This window comes from Mytilus edulis, chromosome 2 (genome assembly GCF_963676685.1).
Source record: "Mytilus edulis chromosome 2, xbMytEdul2.2, whole genome shotgun sequence".
In the NCBI taxonomy this organism is placed as follows: domain Eukaryota; kingdom Metazoa; phylum Mollusca; class Bivalvia; order Mytilida; family Mytilidae; genus Mytilus; species Mytilus edulis.
In genome coordinates, this window is record NC_092345.1 from 108087642 (window position 1) to 108099922 (window position 12281).

The 12281-nt window shown below is 31.8% G+C and overlaps 1 protein-coding gene across 3 annotated transcripts in view; it reads left to right on the plus strand.

Annotated features, from left to right (window-relative positions):
- LOC139513902 (tRNA N(3)-cytidine methyltransferase METTL2-like) overlaps positions 1-9620 on the plus strand; it is a 68290-nt gene extending 58670 nt beyond the window's left edge. For all 3 annotated transcript variants that reach the window (XM_071302850.1, XM_071302848.1, XM_071302847.1), the window contains 3 exons: positions 3687-3793; positions 5720-5785; positions 9455-9620. In XM_071302850.1, coding sequence (XP_071158951.1) covers positions 3687-3793; positions 5720-5785; positions 9455-9606 — 325 coding nt within the window. In that variant the 3' untranslated portion in view covers positions 9607-9620. The remainder of the gene's footprint in view (positions 1-3686; positions 3794-5719; positions 5786-9454) is intronic.
- The last annotated feature ends 2661 nt before the right edge of the window (positions 9621-12281 follow it).

The following is a 12281-nucleotide window of genomic DNA, read 5'->3' on the forward strand; positions in this document are numbered from 1 at the left end:
CATTTCTCAGGCATACACATAGCTACTGTCTCCACCTCATGGTAGAGGGGAGAAGTAGGAACTATACTAATGTATTTCTCGACCAAACAAATAGCTACTATCTCCACCTCATGGTAGAGTGAAAAAGTAAGTAAAATACTGTTGCATTTCTCACCCATACATATAGCTACTATCTCCACCTCGTGGTAGAGTGATCCCAAATGTTTATAGACAGCAATTGCTAGCCTTGCTCAATATGTGGTCGATTTCAGTTTCAATTAACTGAGTTCACCAGTTTTTATACGACCACAAAAAACAATTTGTGTCGTATAATACTGTCATGTCGTGCGTCTGTGTCATGGTCTGAAGACAGGAGGGGGGGAGGTTATTGTCCGAACAGTTTAGGAATTAGGGGGCATAAAAGGGGCCCAAATAAGCATTTTTGTAGTTTCCAGACAACAACAGCATAGTGGATTTCACAAAAGCAAAAAATATATAAATTCAAATCATATAACCTATTCTAAGTTCTTTGACTACAGTTATTCTGTGTCCTAAACCTATTATGTGTCAAATATTTAATTACAATCCAAATTCAGACCTGTATCAGGCTTGAATATTGTGTGCAATTTTGTCCCAAATGGGGAAATATGCGTAATTGTTTCTCTATAGGCGGTAATGGTAACGTTTATTTCTGTTGCTCAGCCCATATCATAAACTTGTATATGTATGATGGCTTGTTTTGAAGCTGAGACATTTTTACATATGTGGTTAAATTTTCGGGGTACGAAGTGTGATTCATTTTTCCGTAAATTAGCAAACCCCGAGTATCCTTTTGCGATGTGGCTCCTCATGGTAAAAAATCCCATTTTTACCACAAGAAGTTCTTTGAAAATTTAATACTTTGAACACATTTAATAGCTCCATAGTTTTTACACATTTATTCTGTGTTCCCTTACTTTTTAAATTAACACAAATGGTTCAGCTCAGTCATTTGTTTATCATAGAAATGTGTCAAATATCAATACACAGAGATTTTTTGTTTACACGTGACTTTTGACATTTCAAGGCGCATTAGGGATATTGTCCCAAATGTTAAGGATTGGACCTCTGCGGTCGTATCCAGCTGTGCTTGGTGAAGCAATTTATTATATCATTATATATGTGATCCTCTCCATATATATTCTTTGCATTTTCAACAAATAAAATGTCATCATTCATATAGCCATGAGTGTAAAAACCATAACATAATGAGCAGATGTCATGAATTAAAAGTGTATGATGCACTTTCTATAAACAATGGACTGAATTCATCCCCTGGATGATTAATATAATGTATGCAGATGCCATATGCTACGAAATTTGTGTCTGTCATATGTCCATTGGCATTGCCTCATTTTGGTGGTTAAGCTACTGTTTGGAAAAAGTGTTTTTTCCTTTTTTCTTCCGAAGCTTTGGTCAGCAAGGATTCTGCATGAAGCAATCATGTTGTTTTAAATGCATGATCGACAAAAATATATACAAATTAGTAATAATTTGATAATAATCTAAGTATTTGTATACACAAGTTGTGATTAAATATTATAACTTTTATGTAAATGTTTGGTCTGAATTTTTATTTTTAAGCTGTCTTATCTTCTGAAATTCCTAAATATCATAAGAAATAGAACTTTTATATTTGACATATGGTTCCTTGCAAGGTCTAAATGTCCTCCACACATGGTTCATTTTCCCTGGACCTCATTTCACGGATCATTGATCCAGGTTAGTTCACATGGCCAAGTCTTTATCTAGCAATATAAGTCAAGTTTATTTGGTGTATTGAGTGATTGTTATTTATACAAGATTGACTGGTAGGTTGTGTATATTGGTATGACGTTGAAGATACATTGGTTTTCGCACTCTAACTTTAGTTTAAGTAAATAGAAATCTATGAAATTTATACACAAGGTTTATGAACAGAAAAGGAAGGTTGTGATTGATTTTGGGAGTTTTGGTCCCAACAGTTTAGGAATAAGGGGCCAAAAAGGGGCCCAAATAAGCATTTTTCTTGGTTTTCGCACCATAACTTTAAGTATAACTAAATAGAAATCTATGAAATTTAAACACAAGGTTTATGACCTTAAAAGGAAGGTTTGGATTGATTTTGGGAGTTAAGGAATTAGGGGCCCAAAGGGTCCAAAATTAAACTTTGTTTGATTTCATCAAAAATTAGATAATTGGGGTTCTTTGATATGCCAATTCTAACTGTGTATGTAGATTCTTAATTTTTGGTCCTGTTTTCAAATTGGTCTACATTAAGGTCCAAAGGGTCAAAAAGTAAACTTAGTTTGATTTTAACAAAAAATGAATTCTTGGGGTTTTTTGATATGCTGAATCTTATAAACATGTACTTAGATTTTTGCTTATGGGGCCAGTTTTCAAGTTGGTCCAAATCGGGGTCCAAAATTAAACTTTGTTTGATTTCAACAAAAATTGAATCCTTGGGGTTCTTTGATATATATGCTGAATCTTTTAAACCATGTACATGTATTTAGATTTTTGATATTTGGGCCCGGTTATCAAATTGGTTCACATTGAGGTCTAAAGGGTCCAAAATTGAACTTTATTTGATATCATCAAAAAATGAATTCTTGGGGTTCTTTCATATGCTGAATCTAACCATGTATTTAAATTTTGGATATTGGACCATAATAGGTAAATGTCCAATTTAGAATTTTTAAGTTTTTAAGTTTAAGTTCTTAGACCACATTCATTCTGTGTCAGAAACCTATGTTGTGTCAATTGTTTAATCACAATCCAAATTCAGAGCTATATCAAGCTTGAATGTTGTGTCCATACTTTCCCCAACTGTTCAGGGTTCAAACTCTCCGGTCGTATAAAGCTGTGCCCTGCGGAGCATCTGGTTAGAGACTGAAAGCAATAGGTCAACTATATTTAGTTTATGGAATACCTATATAGTGTTTAGATTGTCTGCCATGGCTTATATGATCTGGACATCTCTTTCATGGTCATTGGTCAATGTAGAATGTTTGTTATTTTCCTTTATCAAATTTGTTCATAGATCAGTAACCTAACAATACATATTTAATACAAAAAAGACATCTGTTAAATGGAAAAGAAATCTGTATATCAGTGCACCACCCTGTAACCCAACAGTAATTTTTGTATTTCTTTTAATTCCTTCAATCCTAAAATGTTTACTACATCCTTTCAGTTTGAACAACTTCTCGCATGACTGTATTTTTTCATTATGTTTACACTGTATTTTGGTAGCAAATTGATTAATATTGATCCCAGATTACTGTTGTAGATTTAGAGAGTTTACTCCTTTTTCACTCTATGTTTGCATTAATAAGCTCCAATGATATCAAGTAATGCAAAGAACTAGCAACAAATTTCATCATGATAGAAAAAGTACAGCTACTGTGCCTTAGATTAAGGGTTGTTAGGTTTGTACTTTATTTGTTAGGAAAGTGAAATATGTACATGATATATGGCTCATCTGCTAGAAAATATATCATTTATGATCATGAGGCAATGAAATTACACTCCAAAGTGATTTGTATTCTAATAAAATCAAACATAAATTTTCATAAAAAAATATTTCAGTTAGTTGTGTATTGTGTATATCTAACATGTCGTAGCTTAATTGTTGACCTCTAAATTTATGTTAAAAAGCATTTAAAGTTTTTTTTTTTAATTTACAGAATGCAATATGTGGTGAACAGATTAACTAGATATTTAAAACCAGGAGGGACTATTCTCCTCAGGGATTATGGAAGATATGATTTGGCTCAGTTAAGGTTTAAAAAAGGTAATTAATGTATTGGATATATAATTCCCAACATCTTAAGATCAGAACTTAAAAATGCTACTTCTATTATTGAAATGTTTATTGATATTGTGAGATATAGATATTTATAGATTATTACATGACATTTTTCATCCCTTTATAGGCCCTAGGTCATGATATCCGCCCAAGAGCCGCAGGCTGGATGGCTGATATCATTAATGAGGGTCTATTAAGGGTCTGATATGAAAAATGACATGTAATGATCTTTTTATCATATACTTCAGCAGATGAAATTCAGACAACAACTATCAACTATTATTTAAATTTTATCTTTCTATGAATTTTTAGATTTAATAGGATATCAAGCTATGTCATGGCTTTACGTTGATGTGATAGAAGGTTTATTCATCATGTTCATACGGTAAATGTTGATTTGATATCGTAGTAATTAATTTATTTAATGTTGATATGATATCATAGTAATTCATTTCGTCATGTTAGTATGAGATTGTGATATATCATTGCTTTATGTTGATGTTATAGCAGGTTATATTTAATCATACAATAAATGTTGATGTGATATCATGGTAACTAATTTCTTTAATGTTAATATTATATAGAGAATAATACATGGCAAAATCCGTATCATATGTCGTATCATCCCGAGACATCAATATCAGCCCAAGGGCCTTTAGGCCCGAGGGATGATATTGGTCGAGGGTGATACGGCATGTGATACGGATTTTGCCATGTATTATACACTTTATCATATATTTCAACAGAAGAGTATTATATTATATGAACTGTTTCGTTCTGATCCATAGCACTGGGTTACCTTCAGGCTTCAGTTCTACTTTTGTCTTGTTTCAAAGGCCTTGTTAAAAGAACTGTTCAATTACTTATCCGAAGCACCTGGGTTACCTTACAATTTGCGTGCTGTTGTTTTAAAAATATTTTGTTTATTATTGTATTAATTTGAGTGTTTTGTATTTTTCATAGTTGCATTTAGTGTGCCAAAAAATATGAAACTTGACGTTCGTGACGTCACATACAATATGAAAACTCGACGTTCGTGACGTCACATACCAAACAATGACGTCATTCAAAAAATTTACCTATTTTGAGGAAAATTTTTCTTAAGCAAAAAAAAAACCAAAACTGACTTTATCATGTTTATGTAAAAAAAAAAAAAAAAAAAAAAAAAGTAGGGGTGTGATAAAGGGTATGCGATAAAGGGTAGGGGTGTGATAAAGGGTATGCGATAAAGGGTAGGGGTGTGATAAAGGGTATGCGATAAAGGGTGCGCATCAAAGTTGCGCGATATGGATTAAACAGCAGGCTATTTATCACATATGCAAAACTACTGTATTTACTACTAAACATATGATAAATTATAGGAATTCATTTCTTCATGTTAGTATCAGATTGTGATATTTCCTTTCTTTACGTTAATAGAAGGTTAATTCATACAATAAATATTGATGTGATATCATGGTACATGTAACTAATTGTTTTAATGTTGATATTATATCACAGTAATTCATTTCTTCATGTTAATGTGATATCAAAATATGGAATTTCTTTCATGTTGATGTGATATCACAGTGATTCATTTCTTTAATGTTGATGTAATATTTATAGATGATCATTTGTCATTGATTTTCTCGCTTGAGCCGCTACAGCAATAGTGAGAATACAGCAATAGTGAGAAAAGCAATTGAGTTGAGTTGACCAATGATAATCTGTATATCTCTATTTTTCATATGACAATGTTAATTTTATTGATAACCATAATTTTGTAAAAAAAAAGTGATAAAAGGTAATTCAATTCTTTTATGTTGATGTGATATTATGACAATTCATTTTTTAAATGATCAGGTTATATCATAGTTGTTCATATGTTAACTATTGGATGTGATATAATATATTGATATATTTTGTGTACAGGTAGATGTTTGTCAGAGAATTTTTATGTTAGGGGAGATGGAACGAGAGCTTATTTCTTTACTCAAGGTATGTTACCCTGCAAATATACTTGTTTTGATAGAGCTTATTTCTTTACTTATGTATGTTATTACCAATGTTATTTCAACTGATCGGGCAGAGCTTATATTTTAATTTACATAAGAACAGTCTATTTGAAGATGTGTGTGATAAGGATGATTGCCATTATAATGCATATAATGCATATGCAAAAGAACTGAGTGTATGATATTGGGCAAATAAATGGACACTTCATTGATGAGCTTATCCCAAAACTCCTGTTTATAGAAGGACTGGTCTTAAATGAGCTTAACTTCTTAAACTCTGCCCAGTCAAGTGAAATAAATCAAGTAATACCCTGCAAATATACTTGTTTTAAATGAGCTTATTTATTTACTCAAGGTATGTTACCCTGCAAATATACTTGTTTAAATAGTTTGATAATAAATGATGATTTAACTATTTTCAGAAAATCTTATTTTATCTTCCTCCTTCAGACTAGGTTGATTTGTTTTAGAAATTCGAAATAATTAATATCAATGAAATTTGATAAAAACATAATACTATGTAAAGTACTTTGCACTGGACCTCAATGCTCTTCAACTTATTACTTTATTTGGTCTTCATATCTTTTTTGGAATTGAACGTTACTGATGAGTCTTTTGAAGACAAAAAGCGCGTCTGGAGTAAATACAAGTTTAAATCCTGGTATCTGTTTTGAGTTCATTTCTGTACATTCAACCTGTTTCATAATTATAAAACCTGACCAATACTATCATGCCCGGCTGTATACTTGGAGAATATTTTGAGAATCCTCTATGAATTTCATTTTACTTCCCAAGAGTATAATGATACTTGCCATAAGATACGCCTGCTATGATTACCCTTCCTGAGCAAATGTTGTCTTCTTTAAGCTCACATGACATGCATGAGTAGGTATAATACAATCATTAATTTTCCACTAAAACATTATTTAATAGTCTTGGTTAAATTTGAACTTTTCAAAAAATTGTGCTTTTGTTTCATATAAAGAAATACTTGGCATTAGTAAAGTTGTATCCCCTTTAGTACTATAGACAGAATTTCACTTAACATTGCATATATGGAAATAACCATCACTGGCAGTAAACCTTTCAAATTTTCACAACTTTTATCCTGTGAACAAACTTTATCAACCATCTAACCTCAAGTTTCCAAAATATTCAATTCAAACACCAAATAAAAAATTATGGTGCTTTAAAACACATAAGATATATGTTTATGAATTGTTTACTGCAATGCAATGTTGGATAAAAACTATAAAAATTGAGGGCATATTTTTTCTAACCCTTTTTTTATTCAAATGGTTGTGACTTACTATGATTTAATGATAATACACAATTACCCAATGAACCAGTGTATGTTAATTGTTATCACCAGGTAATGTCGTTCTTTTTCCTTTGATGTCATCTGCCAGTATTGTCTGTTAACTTGTACTTATATATTTCTTTCTGAAAATACTTGGTCAATTGTTAAAAGTTCTAAGCAATTATCTTGTTTTAAAATTAGATTGATGATCTAGACTGCCTACCAACATGGCCTATATGACTAAAATTGGACAAAGTTGCACAAATAAAAAAAGATGTGTGGATTATCTTGGAAACTATTACTTAAATAGAAAATCAAACTGCGCAATCAAACATACCTCCTGTCCATATTCAGGACTTATTTTTATGAAAAGATGATTTTAACCTACGTTGGGGTAGAAGTTGCATTTATGCATTAAAAACAATTGTGAAGATCACTTTTTTTATAAATTTCTTGCACAAATTATCTGTTTATATTATTAATAAGTTATCAGGTTATGTTCATATAAAAAGGTGTAGTATGAGTGCCAATAACTCTCAATTCAAGTCACAATTTGTAAACGTAAACCAGTATAGGTCAAAATATGATCTCCAACACAGAGCCTTGGCTCACACCCAACTGCAAGCTTTAAAGAGCATCAAAAAGGACTAGTGTAAACCATTCAAACTGGAAAACCAACGGCCTAAAAGGGGGATGAAAGATACCAGAGGGACAGTTAAACTCATAAATCGAAAATAAACGGACAACGCCTGGCTAAAAACGAAAGAAGACAAGCAGACAAACAAAAGAACACATGACACAACATAGAAAACCTAAGAATAAGCAACATGAACTCCACCTAAAACTAGGGGTGATCTCAGGTGTTCCAGAGGGGTAAGCAGATCCTGCTTCACATGTGTCACCTGTCCTGTTACTTATGTTATAACAAATCCAGTAAATAGTCTAATTCTGTAGGTCACATTCATGAAAGGGAAGGGGATTGTAGTTACGACGCAAGGAACATATCCGATATCATTTGTGAAACAGTTAATACATAACGGTCAACCAACTCATGATGACGTCCGTATATTTTGAAGGGATGATTTCACTTTCACCATTTGGAACTATTGTTTTAATAGCTTCCTTGTGAGCAGCAATCCTCTATCAAGAAAATCATGATAGGAAATGCAAGCACGGGAATATCGTATCCATTGGGAGATATATACCCCATATGCAGGTACTGCTAGAATGTTGCTACTTAGAAATGGAAAGTTCACAATTGGAAAGCTGAAATCATCTCTTTTGTCGTAAAGTTTTGTTTTCAACCGATCCTCATTGTGAATTTCTAGATGTAAGTCAAGATATGAGGCCGACTTAACTGTATCTGTTGTATCCTTGATCTCTCATTCGATGGGATAGATGCGTTCAACATAGTCACAAAATTTTGAATTATTTAGTGAAAACATCATCTGTATCGCGGAAAGTAGTGTTAAAGGATATTGCTAACTTCTTATCTTTCTTCCTAAGAAGTTCATGTATGAAGTCAGCCTCATAATAATAAAGAAATAAGTCGGGAAGAAGAGGGTCACAATATGTTCCCATTGGAATGCTGACAGTCCGTTTAAAAACATGTCCTCCAAACGTAACAAATATGTTGTCAATTAAACAATCAAGCATCTTGATAATTTCAGTTTCAGAGATTATTTTGTGTGAATCAGAGCGATGCCCTACAAAGTAGGATTTATCCCTCCCTAATACAAGATACTTGTATCAACATTGGCCATTCTTTTTTATGAAACAAAGCAATACCAACTCTTTCAATTTGTCTTTTAGTTTGGAATGTGGAATACTTGTGTAAAGTGTAGAAAAGTCAAAAGTTTTAGTACTATTGCAAAATGAAAGAGAGTTAGATTGTATATATAAAAAGAAGATGTGGTATGATTGCTAATGAGACAACTATCCACAAAAGACCAAGATGACACAGACATTAACAACTATAGGTCACCGTACTATGTACTCTAAAAAAAAGATCTTTGGAATTTTTAAGTATCTATACAAAAAAAAATGAGAAATGAGAAACATTAATAAACCAAACGCCAACCACTAAACATCATATGCCTGACTTAAGACAGGTGCAAACAAACGCATCTGGTTTAATTATTTGATATGTACCAACCTTCACCTTTACATGAAACAATACTGTAACACCACAACATAAAAAGCCACATTGAAATATCAATTAAAAATTGCTTACTTAATCAAAAGACATTTTAACATATACAAGTGATTATACACTGAACGAATTTATGACACTATGTAAATACAAAATCATATTCATTTTAATAAATAAGTATATTATTTGATTTATTGCAGATGAATTAAAACAAATTTTTGAAAAAGCAGGACTAGTAGAAAAACAGAATTTAATTGATCGACGTTTACAAGTAAACAGAGGAAAACAGTTGAAAATGTACAGAGTTTGGATGCAATGTAAATATGTAAAACCTTGCTCATCTACCAATTAAATGTTGTCATATTTCGTCCATTTGTTTTTCTTTAAATGAATCGTCAGAAATTCAAATTTTTTTGATACATCAGTTTTAGATTTTGTCATATTGAGTTCTTTTAGAGGTAACGATATGGTTATGCTTTTGATCATGATTAAAGGCAATATGGTGACATATAGATGCATAAATCCTCATTCATTTGGACTCTGTAATGTTATTTGCATGCATATCATATGTCTTTATTTTGTTCGTTACAATGATATCCCCGAAATTTCATTCACTGAAAGTTAGCAACCTGTAGCATTCTGACAGCAGTAAAAACTTAAATGATTGAGTATTGTTAAAGCCTACAATGTTATAATACTAATGTCAGTCATAATTAGATATTGTACTTGTAACCTGTATAGTGCACAAATGCTGCTAATATTGTTAATGGAATAAATACACCTTGAAAAGGTTTTGCCTGTCCTTCACATCTTTCTACCAAGTGAGAAATATGGCATTTGTTATAAAAAGGTCGTTTCTAAGTGTGATGGCGTATTTTGTCTTTTTTGCATTTCGATGGGCCTGTTGTTTCCTGGTTATCCTCTCAAAGTTGACACGTTTCTTTCGGTTTTGGTTTGTAACCCAGATTTGTTGTTTTTTTTCTCAATCGATTTTTGACTTTTGAACACCAATATACTACTGTCTTTATTTACTATACAAAATGTAATTTTCGTGATATTTGTTATTGTAACCTGATACAATGTAAAAAACAGTCTTGTGTTCTTCTTTGTAACACCTGAAGATACACTTTATATGTTTTGTTCGTACTGATCATTTTATAGTATGTATTTGTTTCATTTAGAGTTTAATTTTAGATGGATTTTTTGTGTTGGTGCATGCGTTTAGAAATGGATTTAAAACCGGTTTTCGATGAGCCCTTTTTACCGTTGCTTAATAATCAGAATCAATTTGAATGTGAAAGTTTTGTTATATACTTTTTTACACGAATAAAGCAATAAGTATAAACTTATAAACTAATAAAAAATGAAAACGTCTATTCCATTAAATCTGAAACTAACGTTGTCTACTTGATAAGTTTCTTATGTTTTGATTTTTAAGCCCCAACTTCGATAGTAGAGGATCATTATGTTTTCTGGTCTGTAGGTCCGTTCTTCTGTTCATCCGTTCGTCCGTCTGTCCCGACTCAGGTTAAAGTTTTTGGTCGAGGTAGTTTTTGATGAAGTCGAAGTCCAATCAACCGGAGTTTAGTACACGTATTCCCTATGATATGATCTTTCTAATTTAAATGCCAAATTAGATTTTTACCTCATTTTCACAGTCCACTAAACATAGAAAATGATAGTGCGAGTGGGGCATCCGTGTACTTTGGACACATTATTGTTTCATAGTTAATTGGTTTCTACCTGTACAAAGAGGATAGAAGAAAAACATTTATTGTAAAAAAAACAAAAACAAAAAAAAACCTAGATCTATTTAAACAAGTAATTTTTATTAAGATACACTATCGATCTTAGATTATTTTTTGGGAAAAACTTTAGATCTTTTTTTTCCCCAGAAATAGATTACCTAAGCCGTATTGGCAGTCTCCCAATCGCCTATAAATAAATATGTTTAAACAGTTTGGCCAATTTTTTTTTTAGAAATTTAGGTTCTCAATGCTCTTCAACTTTATACAATGTACTTGTTTTGGTTCTATAACTATTTTGATCTGAGCATCACTGATTAGTCTTATGTAGACGAAACGCACGTCTGGAGTATAATATTATTATCCTGGTACCTTTGATAAATAATTAGAAAAAGAATCCTACACTTCCCCATACTTCTTTTTCAACCCTTCCTTGTTAACTAAATCTTCTAAATCTGATGAACCGGAACAGTTTGGTTACTTACTTTAAAGGATAAAAAGTCAAAAAGTTATACAAGAAATAGAAAAAAATATACAAAATGTTGATCCTATTAAATCTGAATCAAACGTTGCCTACAAGACAATTTTATTGTTTTGATTTTGTTTTCATATCTATTATTGATAAAAACATGAACAAATTCGACAATTTAGTAGCTACACACATGGAAAAAAGTATTACAACACCTTGATTTTTTAAACCTTGAAAAATCAGCTTCTTATTTTGGATAGAATATGAAAAAATATTTGTAAAATAATATTGAAAAACAGTTAATGATAACATTGGCATTAAAAAGAATAAAAAAATGTATGAACAAATTTCTTTTATCTAACCACAATTTTGATAACATAATGAAGTATTTTTGTATAAAAAGATCCATTTTACAACTTTTACTGTAGTCGAACTTTACAATGTCAGAAATTTCAAAATTAATCTTAAGATGATTGTTGACATCATGTTTGATCGTTAATGTCTTCTTATTCCTGCCACCAGTCGACTAATTTGTTGCTGAGGTAACCGCAACCATTCCTGATGAAGGGGATTGTTTAATTCATGACGTGTTTGAACTGGGGGTGTTCTTTCGCTCACTTTATGCCCAATAGTGTCCCATATATTTTCGATATGGTTCAAATCCGGGCTAAGATCGGGCCAAGGAAGATAAACCTAATTATTTTGGAACAATGGGTCTTCCTTTAGGATGCTATTTTCCAACTTTGGCGAGCTCTGCACTACATTGGAAACGGGCCACTTCATGTCTGTTCGGAAGAAAAGGTCCCCGAAATG